A 23,150-nucleotide genomic window follows, 5' to 3' on the forward strand; every position below is an offset into this window, starting at 1 on the left:
GTTACATTGTGATATTTCCACATATGCATTGAATGTACTTTTGATTAAATTTACCCCCTCTATTACTCTTTTCTATTCATATTTTTGTCTTGGAACCAACATGGTATAGTATTTTACTTCAAAGTGCCTATTCCACTTGGAATTTGTTATAACGGGTTTGGGACAGTTTTACTTTCATTCCTTTTTTTCTAAATGAATGGTCAGTTTTCACCCATTATTACTAGAGTAAGTCATATTTTCCCTATTGAATCTTCATGCTACTTTTATCATACACTGAAATTCCATGTGTTTATGAATCTGTCTTGGAATATATCATTTTTATTTATGACATGATCTGTCATTTTCTTCCCATATCATTATCAAACCTTTAATTACCAAAGCATTAAAGTATTATTTGATATCTGGATCATTCACCTCTCAGCCTCATGGGAATTTAGGTTAAGTAGTGACCTTAAACACCATTGAGCAACATTTTGTCAGTTTATTGAGGATACAGCTAAATCCTTCAGAAACATTAACCTTCCTTCAGGATCCAGCAGAGCTAAATATAAACCTGGAATGGTGACTGGTGGGAAGAGATTTAAACCAGAAGATGGTTTAATCAGAGTTAGACCATTAACTCCAAAACTTCTTCACAGGCTTAATTCTACTTATTCACAGTACTTACCTCACAGTGGCTTGACGAATGCATGGGACATCACAGTTCATCAACAGTGCTGGTTGCAGAGATATATGGAGGTCTTTTAATTTCAGCCCAGTAATACACGCACATTTCCCACACCAAAATATTTTCCTATTCATGACATATCTTAAAATCTTTGTTGGTGAAAGACACTTTAAATAAATAGCCATTTTTAGAGAGAATATCCAGAAAGATATTAGTATGTGTTTTTAGGAAAAACAGTTTCAGCTGAAAAATAAATACATGTAGGAAAGGTCAGCTAAAGTTAATGATGATCCTTACTATGGGACCAAATGAGAGCCTTCACTATGTCAATGTCTACTATAAATCACTGGAGCTCACCATATTTCCCAAGTCTGTTCCATCCTGAATCACATGCCCACTCCTACACCCTACTTAACATTCTGGAGAATTTCAAAGAGCAAATACTGTGAATTTTAGCACAGTACAGGGAAAGCCCACCTTTTTTACAGACTTATTATATACTATTTTGACCAAGTGTAGTCAATAGATAAGTAAATCAAATTTTCAAAAACAAAAATTTTTAATTCCTATGTGTGCTTTAAAGGGTTCAGTTTGATGTGGAAAAGCTCTCAGTTCTACCTTATCATTGGTTCTGTTCAAATCATTCTGTGTTTTGCTTTGTTTTTCATCCCTTGATTTTATGAAAATATGCTTCTCAGAAAGCAAATGGTGTTCCACCCAAACAAGAAAAGTTTCGGTAATTTTCTCAAGTCAAATATGGCATGTATTGTATTTAATTTAAATGATAAAGTGAAAGTTTTGATCTTTGAAAAGCAGCATATTTTTAGTGGAAGTTGGATAATGTTACAGGCAAAAATATTTTTTAATAAAACACATGAAATAAGAGCAAGTTTTTGGTGGGCACCATTAATTTATACAACAGTAATTCTGTGACAGTAATCTAGCCTACTCCAGGGGTTTCAAGTTGTGGGTGCTCAGACCTACTGTAAATAGGAATAGATAAATTAGAGGAATTTGAATTATCAATCTTCAGCATTCATGGTCTTTCCTCAGTGGGTCTCACTGGAACCATATACTTATAGATCCCAAGAATCTATTATTTTTCTTATGTTTGAGAAGAAATTTCTTTTAAGAGAAACAAACATCCTCATCACCCTAAAAGAACCTTCTAGGCAACCTAGAGTTGCATTTTTTAATAATTAGTTCAGTTAACTTAGAAATAACGAGATGATTAGGTGGGTTTAAAATGTCTTACTGATCTATAACTCAAGTAAAATGAAAATCCAATGTGAGTTTTATTAAAATTTAAATTAATGATACTACTTGAACAAAAAGGACAATGCTTGACATAAATATATGCTTGATATATAGTTCTGATGCTCATTCTAGAGGCCTATAGAGGAGTGTATTTGTGGTGACTCAGTTTCCTCTTGACTGCAATACTAATGGACCTGTAGTTTGTTTGCATGGTCAAAATTCTGTGTCAGACATTTGGAAGAAATATATCCATGCAATCTTAAATGTAAACACAATGGCATGTACATTTGCTTCTTGGCTTATGATGAGTTACATTCTTATGGATTCATTAATAAGTAAAAATTTTTGCCCTTAAAACATTAAAAAATAAACAGCCATATGATCCAACTATAACAGCTTCTGAGTATATTATAGAGATGCCTGCACATGCAGGTTTATTCCTGTACTATGGAGTTTTATTTAGTCATTAGGAGGAATGGAATTATGTCATTTACTAGAAAATGGATGAAATGAGATTATCATGTTGAGAGATATAAGTAATATAAGCCAGTCTCACAGTCACCAGTATCATGTGTTTTCTCTCGTATGTGGAATTTAGGAGGAGGAAAAAAAATGAAAGTCAAAGGAATTTTTAGGCATGTGGAAAGGGGATAGAAGTTAAGGGCAAAGGAAAGAGAATATATTCACAATGCATTATAGTTTGGATGGAAATGTCATAATGATATATGCTAATAAAAATATTATAGGTGGAATATTTATTTAAAGTACCTAATCTACCATTGTCAGAGCCTTCAACAGTGCATTGTAGAGTACTGGGTCATTTTCCTTTGTGATTGGCAGGCTGACTGATCTTGTTAGCTCTGAATTGAAGAATTCAAAGAATGGGTTTCACTGAATGTGTACCACTTTCACCACTATGATAAAAGAGGAGGAGGGGGAAAGGGAGGGGGAGGGGGAGGGGGAGAGGAGGAGGAGGAGGGGGAGGGGGAGAGGAGGAGGAGGAGGAGGAGGAGGAGGAGGAGGAGGAGGAGGAGGAGGAGGAGGAGGAGGAGGAGGAGGAGGAGGAGGAGGAGGAGGAGGAGGAGGAGGAGGAGGAGGAGGAGGAGGAGGAGGAGGAGGAGGAGGAGGAGGAGGAGGAGGAGGAGGAGGAGGAGGAGGAGGAGGAGGAGGAGGAGGAGGACGACGACGACGACGACGACGACTGTTAGGTATAGGGCAGCTTTTGAGATAATAATAAAAAGACCACAGAGAAAGGAAAATATTAAGAAATTCTTAACAAATTTGTGGATACATGAACTTATGCCCATCTTCTAGGATTATTTGAGAAACCCATCTGTGAAATAGTAGTTTTAAGCATTGGCAGAGTCTAATTTATAGTCATTTACAAATATTTCAAAGCATAAATGGATGAAGGTTATTTCATTGCATTTATTGAAAAAAAACACTGACCTTGTGATCACAAGATTATAATTTACTTGTAGAACTAAATTCTTTGAATGTTGGTGATAGTTTAAAATTTTCATATAAGAGTAGTCAATTAAAAATTTGTTATGCTGGGAACCGGTGGCTCATGCCTATAATCCTAGCTATTCAGGAAGCTGAGATCTGAGGATTGTGGCTTGAACCCAGCCTGGGCAGGAAAGTAGTCCGTGAGACACTTATCTCCAATTAACCACCAGAAAACCTGAAGTGGCACTGTGACTCAAGTGGTAGAGCACTAGCTTTGAGTTGAAGGGCTCAGGGACAGAGCCCAGGCCCAGAGTTCAAGCCCCACGACAGACAACCCCCCCCAAAAAAACCCCAAAATTATGTTAAATCACAATTGCATGCTTAAATTTAATGTGCATACTTGTAGGGAAAATACAATCTTATCTTCTTATACTTATTTTTCTGGTAATGGTAAATGATTTTGTGTGTGTGTGTGTGAGAATACCTTACAGAGGGGTTACAATTACATGGGCAAGATAACGAATACATTTCTTATCAAGCATTGTTGCCTCCTTGTTGTTTCCCCTCCCATCCCTTCCCATATGCCCCCCACCCCCACCGGATCTTCCCCCCACCCCCCACCAAAGCTGTTATGTTCGTTTTCCGACATAACGACTTGTACATCTCATTGTTGCAATGGTTCCACCTGTATCCCTAGTTAAACGATTTGTTTTTTTCCCTTCCCCACCACAAATTAAACCAACATCAAATACAGTGAAAGTATGTTTATTGCAGCATTATTTGCCATAACTAAGATATGGAACCAACCCAGATGCCCCTAAGTAGATGAATGGATCAAGAAAATGTGGTATATATACACAATGGAATTCTATGCCTCCATCAGAAGGAATGACATTGCCCCATTTGTTAGGAAATGGAAAGACTTGGAAAAAAGTATATTAAATGAAGTAAGCCAGGCCCAAAGAAACATAGGTCCATGGTTTCCTTTATTTGCAATAACTAGTATATGTCTGAGTCAAGCAGAAAAGGTCAGATAAGTTGATGTTAGTGGAATGAACCCCAAGATAAGTATTCAATTTTTTTTTGTTTTTTTTTCCCTTTCATGCAATTGTTTCTATCATATTTATAAGATGATTTCTTTGTTGCTTTGTATGTCCCCCCCCCACAGTATAACCCATACTTTCACTGGTAAATGTTTTGAAGATGAACTTTTCAAATGTTAGGAAGTACTAAGATTGATAGCTTTGTAAATTGGTTTTAAGTATTTAAAATTTATAACTATCGTCATGTTGCAAAATAACATTGACTTTGGAATGGCTTACTTCCTTTTATAGTAATTCAAAAATATTATGACAGCTATAGTTTTATAGTGAGCATAAAAACCAGTGAGGTAAGTTCAGTGAGGTAAGGTTAGTGTTGGAAGTTTTATTAACAACAACTTTAAGTATTAACACATGAGTTACAATTCCCATGTGTTTTCAGAAATTTGCTGGAACTGAACCAAACATTAAATTTTGAACTTTGGACTAGTCATTTAAAACCACCTAATTTTAGTGTAAGAAGTAGCCAAAAAGTTAAGTATGAAAACAGGCTGAATCAAGTTGACTGGATTATTAACCTACACATGATATGAATTCTCTCATGTAGGTGATGCAAAGTCCTCTTAAGCCAGCATTCTTGTCTTCAAGTAGGTGGCATGTGGGAATATGGTGGGTTTTTTTTTTTTTTTTGAGAATTGGTAAGAAAAATGTATCTTTACAACCTGAAAATCTCACTCATGTTATTAACCAGCTAGTGATTGTAACTTAACTTTTATTATCATAGGATGTGGTTATATAATACCAAATACCCTATATTCTGTTTTTTGAATTGAAATTATATATGCAAGCAGATATAATATGAGTGAAAACTATACTATGAATTCTGAGCCATTCTATAGCTATTGTTACTCTTTGTGCTTGCTAAATATTTTAAAATATGATGTAGCTTTCCCCTTTCTTGTCTTGTATATAACGTGGATTGCTAGCCAGGAACTATACATGTGAAATTATTTTCTACCACCCAGTGCTCTGTCTACTGATTGCAGTGACCACAGGAGGACATTATCTGGCATCCTTGAAAGGCTGAAGGGCCTAACTGAGACAATCCAATCTTGTTACTCATGACTGTAAGAAACCTTATAGAAGAAGACTGAAAACTAAAGGCTCTTTACAAAAGAAAGTTCTTTTGGCTTTCAGTTGTAGAGATGCCCTGTCCTTAGATGTTTTTGTGAATTTGATTTCGAAAGCAGAATGTAAGTACGAGTTAGTCTGTAAATGTGAGAAAGGCATCCTAATGAGTCTCCTGGAGACATTCAGATTTAATTCCAGGGCTCCTTATCCTTGTGTAGGTTAGATTCCGGTCTAGGCTTTGTAATGTCAGGGGCTTCCAAGTCATGTAGGCCTTTGCTGTTAGGATGTTTTCCAGGCATCTCAAGCTGCCGGTGTCTAATCCTGAAGTCTTAATTTCCTTTCTTGATTCACCCCAGTCTTTCTGAGCACAGCATAGGCCAAAATTCTGCTGTTGTTTTAGTTGTTATAGTCAGTAACTGAGGAATTATCTTGGTTTTCTTCTTTCTTTTCTCCCTACATGCCCAAGCCCTTGGTTTGACAGCTGATTACATTTCCAAATATTTCTCAATTATAACCACTTTCTCCCTCCAGTTCTAACTTCCATCTGATTTGGGCAACCTTGTACCCCTTCTGGTCAGGGTCATACCTTCCTGCCTATCCCTAAACTTCATTCCCAACTCTACTCTCTATTTTCTGTAGAGTAGTCTGGAAGAATTTTTAAAGAAAAAGTGCATCAGATTGTCCAGTATGGCTTATTACAAGATGTTACCAATCTTTGAAGTTGTTTTTTTCATTTGTTCAAAGAAATATTCTGTAATTGTTTTGAGCATGTCCTATTGCAGACTAAAAATGAATTGAGCTACAATGAAAATAAATTTATTTTGTGAAAAATTGTTTTAGAGACTATAATTTTGAATATTTGGGGTAAGAGCTCATTGTTGATGTGGTCAATTTTTTCTAATCCTTCTGAGTAGAAAAAGTTAGAGAACAAGTTTTGAAGAGAGAACATTTATGTTTGTACTGATGCTTCCAATTTAAATTCAGTTTAATGAGGTTCTTAGGTTGTTTAAATGTATTACGCTTCCTTATCTGGAACCACCTTTTTATTAATTGTATTGACATAAGACTTATTTGCTCTACCCACACACCCAACTTCATAGATACATGGTTCAGTGAGTCTCAGATATGATTAGACATTGATCAGGATTCACTGTATTCATGCATTACTTGGTTGAATGGCAACTACTTGTACAATCACTTAAAAATAAAATAAAAAGCAGTATCTCTAACATTTAGAAGAATGCCTGGCATAAAATCATTTATCCAAATTTGTTGAATAAATAAATAAGTGACCCTAGTTACTAGATATAACTAAGGCACCTACAGAGAAGCAAACTATAAAGTCAATTAATTGCAGAAGCAAAGTAGAAGGGCATCACTGAGAAAAGGAAAGAGACAGACACACTTGTTAGGACAGGTAGTTTTTGATGGTGCAGCTGCTGAGGGATGTTTTCCTCTTGAAATTAACTGGTCTGAAATTTTACACAGTAAAGATTATTTAAAACCACCTAACTTCTTTCATTAAGACTCCAGAAAGATTCATTCCAATCAGATCACCAACCCAATTAGATCAGTGAGTGGCAGTTATTGAGATTAGTAGCCTTGGTTGTTTAGAGAAGGAAAAGCTTTGTGTCTCCTGCCTCACTTCACTTCCAGGTGGTACACCTCAGTCTCCAGACTCTCTAAACAGCTAGTGAAGTTCTCAGGGTCTGTCCTGAGGCTATGAAGGCTTTAACCTCAACGTTATGATAATGATGGTTAAGGAGAGACAACCTTGTATTTGCTAAATACCTAGAGATATGTAATCCTAGATACTCAAAGAGGCTGAGACCTGAGGATCCTTGATTAGAAGCCAGCCTGGACAGAAAAGTCCCAGTGAGACTTTTATCTCCAATTAACTACTCAGAAACTGGAAGTGGAGCTGTGGCTCAAAGTGGTAGAGTGCTAGCCTTAAGCAAAAGAGATTAGGGACAGCACCCAGGCCATAAATTCAAGCCCAATAACCAACAACAACAACAACAAAAAAACCCAAAACAAAAATCTAAGTGTAGTTCTCAGTTCCAAGGCCTGAAACTTGAAACTTTGGGGCTTTCTAAAAGCAAAAGCCTGTATTGACAATATATGTCATGTGTTACTGAGTTTCTGACACGTGGCTAGTCCTAACTGAGATGAATGCCAAATTTTGAAGGCAATCTAAAAGAAAAAAAGGCAGTTAAATATCCCATTAAAAATTTCATATTGATTATATTTTGAGCAATAATATTCTAGATATAGTGAGTTAAATTATTATTAAAGCTATTCTCACCTGTTTCTCTTTATTTTATTAATGTGGCTATTAGAAATTTTGACATCCCAGATGTGATGTGCATTATATTTATTTTGGACACATGGTTTTAGATCTTGTCCCTGTGGGAGTTGGCATGCCTATTCTAACCAATTTATACATCTCAAGCACCAATCACTTCACTACACAATTCTATTAATTGTGCATCAAATACAAAGGATATCAAGGTATGTGTGGTAGGTAACAATGGAAAGTTAGCTTAATTAAATTCTGTCATAAGCTAATTAACTACCCTGGAGAATTTATTCCCAGGATAATATACTTATCCACTCATCCACCCACCTACCTAGACACACCTCTGACATATATAACATACAGTGTGTGCTGAAATATTTTAAAGTCAATGTCAGACAATGTAACATTATGGTAAATATTAGAGCACAAAACCTTACTTGCTGTTTCTTACTCTTCCTAAGGGCTGTTCATCAGCAGCCTTTATTGCATTCCTTTAGCAGATGGATAATTGGATTAGAGGCTGTGGAAAGCAGAATAATAAAACACAATAAAAAGAGCCAAAATTTACTGGGTATTTCTAGATGCCAGGCACTAATGCTAACTGCATTATATATGTTATTGAATTTAATCTTGAAATAAGTTAGTGAAGAGGTTCCTTTTCCCTGTTTTGTGTCGAGCACCTTAGTTAATCTCCTGACATTTGTAAGGTCAGTTGGTGACTATTGCTATAAGTCAGTTAAACCTATTTGCAATCCAGAGCATGTTGGTCACTTAAGCCACTTTTCTATCCACTGAATTTAACTGAATGACCTTAAAGGGATCCTTCTTTTTCAGTGTCTGTTTTTCTTTCCTCCCCAAGTCTTGATATTTAACACCTATATCTACTCCCCAACACTCTTGCTTCATCTTCCTTTTAGCTCGGCTACTAGCTTTTGTCAGATTTCTTTTCTTTTAATTTGGAATGAAAGGAGAAGGGAAATGGGGTTTGATGTCCTATATGTAGGAACCTATTTCTTCAGAGTTTATGGTAATCTGTAAGATGAATACTGTTTTTAGTTTTAACAAATACTCTTTCTGTTTTTTAGCAAAACTAAGGGGAGAATTATTATGTTAATTTTTGAATAGTTTAACATATTATACCCTAAATCTAACTATTTTGGGTATTAGGGATTTGTCAAGGAAGGCCCTACTTCTCATGGTCATGTAAAGATCCAGACTTACATAATCTAACGTCTCCAAGATCTCAAAGGAAGGAAGACAATGGAGGAGGCACCAACAGGAAGTGATGTGTCTCACCCCTGCTTATATTTACAAATGAAATTTGAGGCCTCGTTTTTCTCCCTAGGTATTGGCAATCATACTCTTCCCCGGTTCAGAAAGGAGAAAGAGTTGGATATGAATAAGATCTAGTGGTTACCATCACAACTTTTGGATTCTGGCTATTTTTAGTGTCTGTGTTGTTGGATGTTGTCTATATTATGCATACTTAGAACTTTGAGGCTTCTCATTCAAAAAAAATTCAAATATACTCATAATCAAGTCTACTATTAAGAAAAACAAATGAAACAGTGAAGTAGAACTACTGGCAGCTTTATGAGTGTTTTTTTTTCATTTTCTATTGAAGTTGTTCTTTGTGATAGCATGTTTATTCAATTTTTGAGGTGTTGTCAAGTAAGTAACATTGAATCTGTGAAAAAATTCAAGTGCTCCCTTTTCTTCCCTCAAGTGTTTTTCTCTGAAGTGTTGTAATCTCTTTAAGGTTGAACTGAACTATTTGATTAAAAAATTATTTATGGTGCATCAAGTAGCACTTACTGTTTTGTCACAATGTTGAAATGGTTTCTGAAGGCCTACAGAAAATATGGCAGAGAAAAGTCAAGAGCCTTTTCATGTAACTTTTAGAAACATTCATCGCTTTTGGAACTGGTTATAATTCCTGGGTGCTGACATGAAGATTAATAATGCTAACTCTGATTTTGGCGATTTTTGCCAACTTCAGTGCCGCGGTCCTTTTCTATTACCTGGAACTGAAGTGATCACAAATGTTTTATATTGCCAGATAGAAAGTTATGCTTTCATACATTTTATACACATACACACACACACACACACACACACACACACACACGCACACATACACGCGCACACACACACACACACACACACACACACACACACACACACACACACACACACGATCAAAAGGAAGTGAGCAGGTCTCCCAACGTAGACAGGTGGTTCTAGTTTTATCATTAGGTGGCTAGTTCATGTGGTTAAATCAGATGTAAAAATTTGGGCATTCATCCTTGTGGATCTTTATACCCTGACTATATCATTCAGTTTTCCTTTTCATTTTTTTTCAGGGAAATCATAGTGCTCTTTGCTTTGCCAAGTATTATTACTGAGCCAACTAACAAACTTTAAGAGTATCAGGGGCCTTTAAAATTATTTCGTGTTGAGTGAAGAGGCAGAGAAAGGTATTCTATATTTTCAAGCATTTTATCTTATCTGTCTCTACCTGATAATGGACTAACAACTATACTTGAGGCTTTTCTGATTCTTTAAAAATGCTATATGCTGTTGAGTGAAGTCTGAACATTAGTAAGAAGTACTTTAATTCCATTCATTGATACCCAGTTTGGAACTACATATTCAAGTTCTTAATAGAGTATCTTCTTTCTTTCCTGATACTCCCTGACTTTAAATTTCTATGCATCACAAAGCTCATGTGCTTGTTTGTGGTTTTGTGCCATCTGGAAGTTCAAACTTGACTTTAGAAATGATGTCATTCTTGCTTGCTTCAAACTCGGCTAATGTTGCTTGAGAATTGGATGCTGTTCAGGTCAAAGGTTTGTATTAAAAAGAAAAAAAAAAGAACCTCAAGTGTTGTTTCTTGATTCCAAGAGACTAGGTAAAATTCTAATGATAGAGTGAAGGTGATTGAAAGGCAGGATCCATATTCCTTTGAAGTTAAGTACTTGATTTCTGGCACATGGAGACCTCAGCTGGCACAGACTCCCTACTGCCATGTTGAGTTTGAGGGCTGTGAGCTGTGTGTTGATCACAACCATCCTTACTCTTATTTTATTCCAGGAGAACTGTTCTCATGGTTAGGTTGCTTTTCTTCTCTTCTGAGCTCAGGAAGAGGTGACAGGCACTGACAGATCGCACATGGTAAGATAGTGTTACAAATGTTCAGGTTATTATTCATCATTATGGAATCTCTTTTTCTTTTTTAATGAGTTTTTTATTGTGAAAATACTGTACAGAGGGGTTACAATCACATGAGCAAGGTAATGAGTACATTTCTCATCAAGCATTGTTGCCTCCTCCTTTGTTTTTCCCCTACCATCCCTTCCCTCCCACTTCCTTAACTATACTCCCCCTACTCTACCTAAATTGTAAAAATCATTTTTCAACATAGCATCTTGTACATCTCATTATTGCAATGGGTCAACCTGTATCCCTATTTAAACATTTTGTTTTTTCCCTTCTACTCCCCAATATCAAATACAGTGAAAACAGGGGTTTTACTGTGGGGGAGGGACATACAAAGCAACAGAAAAATCACATGGCACCTTATAAATATGTTAGAAACAATAGCAAGAAAGAAAAAACACTTGTGTCCTTATCCTGGGGTTCATTTCCCTTAACATCATCTTATCTGACCTTTTCTGCTTGTCTCAGATTTATACTAGTTATTGCAAATAAGGGAAACTATAGGACTTATATTTCTCTTTTTCTAAATGCTCTCTAGCACCACTTTCTCCCTCCCGTATTGTGACTTATTTATATCACAGTTTGCATGTGGTTATTCCCTTTTGGATCACATATAAACCACTGAACTTTGAGAGGTAGAATGTAGACCTGGCTGTGCCACAATTACAGATTTCTTCTCTGAATCCCACTCAGTAGGACCATGTATAAATATCTATAATTGACTGTAATTGAACTGGTTCAAACCAATGGTATAGTTTGGAGTGCTTAGTATGTCCTGCCAATTTCTGAGGAACTCACCCAATGCCCGTGTCTTATGCATAAACTAAAACTTATATTTTGCTAGCAGATCGAAAAACCCGAAATTGTATATTGGTGCTGTTCCAGATAGATAGATGAAGAAAGATAACTTCAGTTATTGATAAGCTACTTCAAAATCTGGCATGCTTAAGCTTCGGTGCACCTGTCATGGATTTCACATAAGAAGATTCCCAGGACCTTAGTGTATCCCTTTTCCACCTTTGTATGTCTGTGGCTTTTGTATGAAGAGAAACATAGCTATTGAATGTTTGAAGAATCTGCAGTTCTCAATCTCTGACCACAGATACCTGCACTCTCTCACAGTGCAGTCAGGGCCATTCTGCCTTGTGGGCTCCCTCCACCTGTCATCACCTATTTCCTCCTTGGGACCTCCCAACTCCATCCTCTTTACTGTTCCAGAACCTGGCAAAACTCTCGTTTACCCACTGTCTCATCACCTCCTACCTTAAAAATAGAAGGAATCTCTTTCTTGGGAAGGGTAAGCAAAGGAGATTCTATTTCAATATGTTTTTCTTATCTTTAATATCATCATAATTCCCTCGCATAATCTACCAAAGACTCACTACTGCCTTTAACATAATAAAATACTAGGGACTTAGAGACTATATCTTTCAACCTCTTTGTTTCACAGATGAAGAAGCAATGGCTGAAGGTTGGGAGGGAGACATTATCTGCCCCAATCTGCACAGGTAGAATGAGGCAGACCCAGCCCTAAAACTTCCTCCCATTCTTCCAGCTTGCTTTTTGGTTTTGTATCCTCATAATGTTTACAAATGTGTTTATTTAGGTTTATTATGATATACAATTGCAACTTTTAAATGTTTTTATCTCTGTCTTTCCTTTTATTTCCATTTTATTTACCTGTAATATAAATGAAGCAACATTTTCATGAAATGAAAATACTGTCACTGCCGATGGTCCCACTTCTTCCCAAGACAATCTCTTTCCACTCTTTTTGGTTTGCTAATTTTTGATAGCTCTGCTTCTTGGCTTTTGGTGTTGATTTTCTGCTATGGAAGGTGAGAAACTCTCTATTACCTTGGCACCTATCACCCATATGAACCCTGTTGTCCTCTACCCCTTTATTCTCCCGGAGGGTTTATGTGGTAATCTGGTTGCTAGGCTTGATGGCGTGGTTTCATTATTTTTTGTTCTTACTTATTCATGGAAGTGATTATTACAAGATACTTCTTAACTTTGGTTATATTTTCAACTTGATTAAATTATGTTATAACCATACTGAAGTGTAGCTCATTAAACTTCACAATTTAATGGAGTTGGGCAAATTGGTATACCATGTATAGAGTCTTCTATTCAAGCTAGAAAACAAAAGCTTTCCTTCTAGCTTATAGCAATTTGTCCTTCTTGCTTTAGGCAGCATAGCTCTCACTTCTATCACTGAAGATTACCTTTACCTATTTTAGAATTATTTTTAAGAAATAAATGTGGAATCAAGCAACAACTCCTCCTGATTCTCTTCACTTACCTTGCTTTTAAGATTCAGTATTGTGTTGTACATATCTGAAGTTTATTCCTTTTGGTGGTTCTACATTGTTCCATACAAAGTACCACAGTTTTGCCTATTCATTTACCTGATAGTGGGCATATGGGCTGAGGCCAATTTGATTCACTGTAAATAATACTACCAGCATTTCTATAAGCATCATTTTGTAAGTGCATATTATATAGTCACTTAGGATCTTACTTAATTTTGATTTGTTGTAGTACACCCAGTGCATTACTTTCTCACATCAAGGAAGCTAAGCACAAGTTATTTCATATGCCCCTCCCCGAAGTGATCTAGTTGGATCATTGGGGAGGTGACTCTTACAACCCATAGATTCTAGAGCCCATAGGTTCTAACTTAGATCTTCATACTTTTACATGTAGTCATGTATCAAGGTATTACTAAGGTTCTAGAAATCTAAGACTTGTGTGCTAGTAGATTCAGTGTCTAGTAGAACATGAGACAGCACCTTCTTTCTGTGTCCTCGTGAGTGAAAGCGCTAATGAGTGTCTTTGGGCCTTTTTCTAAGGGAACCAATCCCATTCAGGGGGAATCTGACTCCACAATCTAATCACCACCTCTTAATATTATCACACTGAAGACTAGATTTCAGCATAAGAATTTTACTGCATATACATGATTGCAGTGATGTCTGCTTAAATGGCAGCACTGTTATTTCGGCAAAGGACTCTAGTCTTTAAAAAATACATACAGCAAGGCATTGGTGGGTCATGCCTGTGATCCTAGCTACTCAGAAGGTTAAGATCTGAGGATCACCATTCAAAGCAGCCCAGGCAGGCATTCCTGACCATGAGACTCTTTAAAATGGTAGGGGCAAACTCTGGTTTCTCTTCAGATCATATAAATTTTTCGCCTTTTACTAAAATGATAGGGGCTGGGAAGGTGGCTTAGTGGTAGAGCGCTTGCCTTGCATGCATGAGGCGCTGGGTTCGATTCCTCAGCACCACATAAGCAAAAAAAAAAAAAAGAAAAAAGCCGGAAGTGGCGCTGTGGCTCAAGTGGTAGAGCACTAGCCTTGAGCTGAAGAGCTGAAGGACAGTGTCCAGGCCCAGAGTTCAGGCCCCACGACCGGACCCTCCAAAAAAATTTCTTTTATATAAAATTTAGGATGTTGAATTAAAAATAAAGCTTAACTGGTATTGATGGTTTATGCCTATAATGCTAGCCACTTAGGAGGTTGGGAGATAAGGATTATGGCTTGAAGCCAGCCCATGAGACTCTTAACTATAATTAACTAGCAAATGAAGTGAAAGTATGGCTCAAGTGGTAGAGCACCAGCCTTGTGTGAAAAAGCCAAGTAAGAGCAAGTGGCCCTGATTGGGTTCAAGCCCCAAAACTGGCATCAAAGCAAACTAACAAAGCAAGCAAACAAAATTAAAGCTTATATTTTCTTCTTTTATTAATGACACTTAGAAGCAGAAGTTATAATTTTATCATTAGAAATTAGAAACTTTATACTTATTTCTCAGGTAGAAATAGGAACTTTCTTTGGTATACATTGTTTATAAAATGGGTATTTTGTTTTGACATCATTTCTTCTTTCAGCAGCATTAACTTCCTCTTGGCAACACATACTTTGCGAATTTAGGAGTTGCTGCTCATGCCAGTCCTGTTCTCCAAGATGCTCATTGTGTTCTCTGTATTCCCGGAGGACTCTGTAAAACTTGAACATTGTTTTGCCCTCCCTGGGCTCATTACATAGTGTATTAGTATGCTTTGTTTCTACCTAAATAAGTGAGAAAACGAACATGACAATGTATCCTAATTTACAATACCTTATTTCACAGAATCTTTATACTCTTGAAAGCATATTATTGTTGACAGATGGTCTCAACAGCACAGGCTGTGAAAATTTGTGGCATTCAGGTGTTGCATTCAGGTATTTCTGAGTAGTTATTTGCTCATATTGTTCTCTAGAGACAAATGCTGCGAGCCCTCACAGTGCACTGTCAATTATTGATAAATTCTTTGTAAAACCAGAGCCTTTTCCCCCTGATTTCAGGTTGATGCACTGAGATTACGATTGGAAGAGAAAGAATCTTTCCTGAACAAAAAGACAAAACAACTGCAGGATCTCACAGAAGAAAAGGGGACCCTGGCTGGAGAGATTCGTGACATGAAAGATATGCTAGAAGTGAAGGAAAGAAAAATCAATGTTCTGCAGAAAAAGGTGAGTGATTGACACCAGCCCTTTAAGAGTGGATGTCACACAACCAACTATTTTATCATTTAAAATTTTTTTGCATACATCAAAAAATAAATGATCTCCTAAGAGTTTAGATTAGGAAATACATAACTTTTACCTACTGTTCTTTAACATGTTAATATTTGTATTATATAATTTTATCATTATCTCATGGAATTATTTGATTACATAAAAACTAAATAAAAAACCAACAGCTTAAGGGTTGTGAAGGTGGCTCAGTGGTAGAGTGCTTGCCTTGCAAACCAGAGGCCCTGGGTTTGATTCCTCAGCATCACATAAGCAAAAAGAAAAAAGCCGGAAGTGGCGCTGTGGCTCAAGTGGTAGAGTGCTAGCTTTGAGCTGAAGAGCTGAGGGACAGCACCCAGGCCCAGAGTGCAGGCCCCACGACCGGACCCAAAAAAAAAAAAAAAAAAAAACCAATAGCTTAAATATAGAGGTAATTGTTTAAATTCAGATGTAAGTCTAAAGTAATACTGCTGGTCATGTAGCTGAGTGTTCTTGGCATGTGCTAGGCCCTTGATTCAATCCACAGCACCAGAAAATTAATGAAGAATTTAAAAGCCCAAAAGGTTGTTTTAATTTTCCTTTTTTGTTACTGTGAGTTGAATAATGTATTTTATTAGTCTTTAGGTATATTTTAGACACAGGAAATATTTTTTGTTTGTATGGTTATACAGGGAGATTTCATTGTTACTTCTTCATTCATGTCAATTCTATATTCCAATGAGTTTTATATTTGCTGTCCCACTAGACATATTCTATAGTTGCATAAACTTTGGATGGTTTTATCCTTCTCTCTTAGTCCAGTCCTGCTACAATGACAAAGTATTCAAGACTGAGTAATTTATGAAAACCAAAAATTTACTTTCTCACAGTTCTTAGGGTTGGGAAATCCGAAGTCAAGGTGGAGGCAGGTTTGTTGTTACGCCAGAGCCTTCTTTCTGCTTTCAAGATGGAGCCTTGACTCCTTGCTGGATGGATGGGAAAGACAGACAGAAAGGCCTACCTGGTTTCTGCAACCCTTTTATAAGGCTGCTAATCATATGCAGAATGACTTGGATTTTATGACTTAATTACTTCCTAAAGATCCCATCTCTTAATTCTATCATGTTGACAGTTAAGTTTCAACATAATAATTTTGAGATTCACATTCAGAGCATACCAGTGGCCAAATATTTGTAGACTTTTATTTTTGTAGTGGAGAATAATGTTTTACTCACATTACTCACTGTGGAGATAATGTATAAGATGCTCTAATGGCCTAACAAGAAGATATTCAACCACATTAGGGTCCCTGTTTTTTCCCCTCTTTCAGTGCCTCATTTATCCATTATAATCTTGACAGCATCATCATTTTTCTATTTTGTTCAGTTTTGGTGAGACTGTAGATTGTCCTGCCTTTTTTTTATTGTGAAAATACTGTACAGAAGGGTTACAATTACATGGGCAAGATAATGAGTACATTTCTTATCAAGCATTGTAGCTGCTCCTTTGTTTCCCCTTCCCATCCTCCCCCCGCCCCCCACCCAATCTTCCTCCTCCCCCGCACCAAAGTTGTAAAGTTCGTTTTCTTGTCCTGCCTTTTCTTAGAAAAAGAAATGATGAGCAAGAAAAGAAGCAAATTCAGTGCTATCTTATGAAAAGACGAATATGTTAGAAAGACAAAAAGCTCTCAGATTAATAGGCAGTTATTATGTAACCACAGTGGACACTAGCAGGGGGTAGCAGAATTAGCTCTCCAGGACACTACTGTGGACAACATGTGGCCTGGTACTGTGTTATTGATGTAGCAACTGGAAATGTCTCCTCTTTCCTCACCTTCATCATTCACTTCACTTTTACCAAGAACATGCTAGCTGTCTTCTTACATTTATCTATATGTTTCCTATAGTCCAGCCTCACCATGAAACTGGAACAATCCTTTTAAACCATAACATAATTTATGTTACTTTCTCACCAAAAAACTCTCCAGCTACATAATGTGTGGGAGACATAGTACACATGAAAATGTGAAACGTCTTGTTCAGAAATGGAGAAATTCAGAATAATATAACAGCATTAAAAGAGGCTTGAAGCTAGTATAGCTGCATGAGACACAGGCTATGAAGCTGCTGCATTTCAGTGGCTTCCATTTTCACCAGACTAATAGTGGAAGAGTCACATTAGCCTGCATGGTTATCTCTTGATATCTGTCTTGTCTTCCCTTTACCCATGTTACATTGGCCAGTGTAGTCTGTGAGCTCTTGCAGAAACATCAGGCATGTCTTCTTACAGTTTGACATTTGCTCATCTCTGTGGAGACACTCATCCTGGACTTATACTGACTAGTTTGTTAGCCAAGGGCTTTAAATTCTTTATTGTACTCAGTGTGAAATACATACCAGATTCTGAAGACATCATGAAAAGTAGAATGTGAATGATGGCACCAATAATTTTTATGTCAAAAATATTTAAATGAAACATTTTGGAACATATCAAGTAACTATATTTGAAGATTTTATACTCAAGTATACTATGAATTATATATATAAGCCTCTTTCTTTTTACTTTTTAAATGTCTTTACTATAGTTAAAAATGACCTATGTGACTTTATGCTCCTGTTATGCCTCTATATTTATGCTTTAAATATCCACATGGCTAATGTCTTTCCATCTTTTGAATGTCTGCTCAACTGACCTTTGCAGTCATACATAAAATAGCATGACCACATTCATACTTCCTGTTTTCACGTGTAGTTTTATTTTCCTAAACAGACATAGTACTTTTTGGCAAATGTATGTATATTTAAATTTCTTCATTCATATTACTGGCACATACATTCCAAGATTACCGACGTTATTATTACTATTTTCCTTTTTTTTTTTTTTAGTTCTTTGGAGCCTAGAGAGTATTCCTGCTCAATAACTAGTTAGTGATTGAATCAATGAATGAACTTTTTCCAGAGTTAGAGTCTTGACTTAGTCACATTTAATTTGTTAAAATCAGTTCACACACCTACCTCCTATTCTGCTCTTTCAAGAGATATGTGTTTGTTATGGATGATTTCCAAAAAATTATCAATGAATTCCCAATATCTAGACCACTCCCCTCATCTATGTACCTAAATTTTCACAAATAAATTCACAAGTCTTTTGTGACTCAGAGGGATAGCACGTAACTTGCTAAGACATTTATAATTATTAATCCCAGGAATTAAGGAATATTTAGGCTTACGTTATTCTTGTCCAAGGTCATAAAACCTGCATATGTTTTTTTGTCTTTGAGAAAAGAGAAGAAACTGGTTAATGTAAATTAAATCAAAATGTTTGTTTTATCTCAGTTTTTTAGTGACAATGAAAGTAAGAGTGAAGTGTAAAAGTGAATTGAAAAAGAATATTCCAGTGGGTTTTTTTATTAATAGTTGAGATTAAATGCTCTAATTCTCTGTGTGTGTGTGTGTGTGTGTGTGTGTGTGTGTGTGTGTGTGTGTGTGTGTGTGTGTATGTGTGTGTGTGTGTGTGTGTGTGTGTGTGTGTGTGTGTGTGTGTGTGTGTGTGTGTATTTGGGGCTTGAATTCAGGGCCAGGGTGCTCTCCCTGAGTTTCTTTTCCTCAGTGCTAATATTTAAACCACTTGAACTACACTCCACTTCCAGCTTTTTTGGTAGTTAATTGAAAATAAGAGTCTCATGGACTTTCCTGCTTGAGCTGCCTTTAAACTTCAACCCTCAGATCCCAACTTCCTGAGTAGCTATAAGATATAAAAGATATAAGTAATATTATAAGTGTGAGCCTCTAGTGCCTGCCTTAAATATTCTAATTCTTGAGAAATAGCCATAGTTGCTCAGTAAGATTTTGAGATGTCACTTTCAGTGAAAGGGGGACAAATGATTTCTGCTGCTGTAAATACGTTGCACAATTTTAAACTTCTTTCCACAGCTAGACCAAAAAGCACGGGAATTACTTTGGAAGTTCTAGAACAGAGCCAGTCATGTACTGTGGCTCCCTTTCGCAACATGATCATGGTCTTATGTGCTTAAATCAAATGGATAGTGGATTTGAAAATATTTCATGTCAATTTTGAGATATTTCTTATGTGCAACTTTTTTATATATGTGTTTATTGTTAAATTTGTCAATGTTTTGAAGGGGCAGGAGCTCTGTTATACCTGCAATGTGTGTAAAAATAGATCTCCAAACAAGTGAGGCACAAAATTCAGAAAGTAATTCAGAATGTGGCAATAATGCAGAAAGCATGGGCTAATGAAATATTGTTTTTGAAGCTAGAGTTGCCTTGAAATTTTGACTGTATTCAGCATAATTGACTGCTGTAGGGCAGAGGTGGATTGGAATAGCATAAGCTTTGGGTTAGAATGTGTAATCCTGAAAGAATAATAAACTTACATCAATGTTACTGCTGTAGCATTACCTCTGTGTCAACTTACACTGTGTTTTGGTGCCAATAGAGCTGGGTATGCTCCTTTGCTAGTGTCACGTAACTTGGTAAAGCTAGTCTTACACATCAGATCTATCAAATTTGCCTTTGAAGTCTTGGATCTCTAAAGTCCTATGTGCTATGTGAGCCATGAAAACCTGCCTGGACACAATGCTCTAAATATTTTGTCACTTGAAGAGAGAGCTCCAGGTGTCAGAAAAGCTCTGTTCAACCTTTTGTTGGAAGAAAGAGATCATCCAAATGGACTTTTGTCCCTGATGTCATATTCTTGGGTATACTGCATAATGCCAAGGTATGGAATATTTTAGGTAAGGGTCAAAATCATGAATATATGGTAAGTGTTTAGTGGACTTTCTTCTTCCAACTGTGATACCAAATTCTGGTGAATAGTAGTTATCATGTTGCAGTTGTAGTAGCATTCTATTCCCACACTTGAATAAAACTTCAGCTGATGAAGTGCTACCTGACTATTGAGTTTTTGTAAGAAATATCATAAAACCTTGATGACATTGTACATTTGGAAAGTTTATAATGCCCAGGATTTTAGGGCATGGTATCATTGTTTAAACCAGATCAAATTCAGACTTGTATGCAGCTCATAGATTCTTAGAACATAAGCTTGCTACCCATGTTTCTTTAAAAAAAAACATTAAAAATTGGCAAAAATTCTATCTCCATTTCAATTCTAGGTCACAGTCCCTTGTGCAATGCAAATTTATAGAGCAGAAGTACTTTATTGATTGGAGGCAGAAAACAGATGGAAATCTCTCTGGAACCCATGTTCACTGGTTACTTATTGAACTTTGTGGATTGCTACTTACTGCATGAAAAAGGGAGGGAGCTGGCATCTGGGAATGGTATATATAGACTTGTCTACGTTAACATCTTTGTTCTGCCTATCTGGAGCTACAGGGGTGAAAATTCTGAATGATGATTAATTCAGGCAAGGGTGTTATGGAGGTATGGTTATTAGCATACTGACTTTTTCATGAAACTTATTTACAAAAGTAATATACCATAAGATGGCTTGCAGAATATTTGAGATTTCCACGTTAGCTTACAGTAGAAGTAAGTTATAGACAACTTCTTGCTCACGTTTTGTCTCAGTGTTTAAACATCTAGTTGAACTTTTATACTTATTAGCAAACTTCTTAATTCTGTGAACATATGCAAAATCATACTTTGCATTTATTGAGTGCTTCCTGGGAGTCTGACAGTCACTTCTCCAGGTTCTCAAAGTTCAAAGAAAAATAAGAAATTCTCTAGTTCTCAGCAAGTGAGCAGTCTTGTTGTAGAAAAACACATAATTCTATACACAAGTGCAATGTAGAGCAACTTATGGCATGTTCCTAGAAGTAGACTGTGTGATGCGTGTGTGCAGCAGGAGCTCCAGACTACCTGAAGCAAATGGGAATTTATTGTAAAACATATTATCCAGAGCTTCAATAACTGCTCTTTAGAACCAAATTGGGAATTCAGAAAGCTCAAAGAGGCCAGGAAAAGGCAAATGCCATCAGGAGTGTCTGGTTGTTGGCTGCCCTCTCTCTCACAGCCCTCTCCCCTTAGTTAGAATTCAAGGCCTTGCGATTGAGCTTCACATTTCACACAAGAAACGCATTGGCAGGATCTAACAGATCCTTCCTTCAAAGACCAGGGGACTTGTGTCTTCAAGCATTACACCTGACTTTTGTGTTCTGTTTTTGTGTCACTTGGGAAAGTCTTTACTGTTGATGCAATCTGAGAAGGGTTTTTATTTTTTGGCTCAGTTCAGAATTATGTATCCTTTTGTGAATAATGGCACAGGTCTCATACCTGTAACTGTCCCAACCATGATCATAAAGGTACCTTCAGCTCCTTCAAAATCTTGGTATGTGCTGTGCTTAATCAAAATGAACTCAGCCAATTTTCAATGGATGAGAACTCTGGAGAGGAGAAATTGCTTTGAGATCTACTTGTAGCCCAAAGATATAGTTAGTTACAAGGAGAGCCATTTGACCCAGTAGAATGTCAGTTTCACTCACTGTTTGCAATAATGTGTTCTGTATAGGTTATAAGTTGGAACCATCCCCTGAGTAATAAAACTTGGAGGAGGAAATGACTATTGCTCTACTCATCCAACACTTCTAGCCTTTGTTCCATTAGTCTGGAAAAGTTTAACGGGATCAAGGCTTGAATTAGGAAGTTTCTTCTTTTATTTCGCTTTTAAATAATAATTTTAAAAATAATATTGTCTTGTACAAAAACAATGCTTTGCCTTCTCCAGTCCTAACTTACTGGATTGTTATAAGTATGGTATTTTATGCATGATAGAACTAAATTGCTTATTATACATGAACATTTCCAATAATGGCAATACACATGATATTTCCCTAAAATTATTCTCTACTGTTGATAGAGCCCTATAGCAGCATTACATTAGTGTCTTTGCATTCTTTAAATTAGGACTTATCATAAATTCAGTGGTCTTTAGGTGCTATTGTATTCTTCATTTTTAAAATGAGAGTCTACAGGCTGTGTGGATATAGGTCAGAAGTAGAGGTTTTGCTTAGTATTCGTGAGGACCTGCATTTCGTCCTAATACTTGGAAAATAAAATAACCTCCCAGAGTGACATGGTAGAGAAGCAATGGAACTATGCTCAGCTATCTTACTGTTCTGATGATTTTGCAGATGAAGCAGTTGGAGAATGTTTTCCTCTTGGTTCGTAGCTGTTCAGCTAAGACCTGACTCCTTGGTGCAGGCAAGCTTAATCTTAATCTGAAGCCAAGAATTAAGCTGATACCTTAGGTTTTGGATCCACAATTGAGGTGGCCTTCGGCTGCAGACAATACTTTGCAACTGATGCCATTTTACAGCTCTCCTTTTGTGCTCTCGGAAAATTTAGTTTTGTATTCCCACAGCTGCAAGATTAGCTACAAGTATCTAGAGAATATCATCCAGTCTAGGCATGCTTATAAAACCATACTATGCACATAACATACTCCCAACAAGTCCACAGGAGTGCTTTCCTTTCATGTATAGACTATACTATTCATCTTTGTTCTGTAGGCCCTTTATTTCTTAAAGTGTATTTTACTTACTTTTTTGTACATTTTTTATTGTA

General features: G+C 36.6%; 1 protein-coding gene across 18 annotated transcripts in view; it reads left to right on the forward strand.

The window, feature by feature from the left end:
* Erc2 (ELKS/RAB6-interacting/CAST family member 2) overlaps positions 1 to 23,150 on the forward strand; it is a 1,008,017-nt gene that overhangs the window by 391,922 nt on the left and 592,945 nt on the right. For all 18 annotated transcript variants that reach the window (XR_011371144.1, XR_011371143.1, XR_011371142.1 and 15 more), the window contains one exon: positions 15,412 to 15,579. Coding sequence is in view for 15 of the 18 variants with exons in the window: in XM_070018479.1 (XP_069874580.1) it covers positions 15,412 to 15,579 (168 nt within the window). In the remaining 3 variants the exon portion in view is untranslated. The remainder of the gene's footprint in view (positions 1 to 15,411; positions 15,580 to 23,150) is intronic.

Source organism: Dipodomys merriami, unplaced genomic scaffold (genome assembly GCF_024711535.1).
Source record: "Dipodomys merriami isolate MVZ:Mamm:240054 unplaced genomic scaffold, mDipMer1.0.p SCAF_13, whole genome shotgun sequence".
NCBI classification, from domain to species: Eukaryota; Metazoa; Chordata; class Mammalia; order Rodentia; family Heteromyidae; genus Dipodomys; species Dipodomys merriami.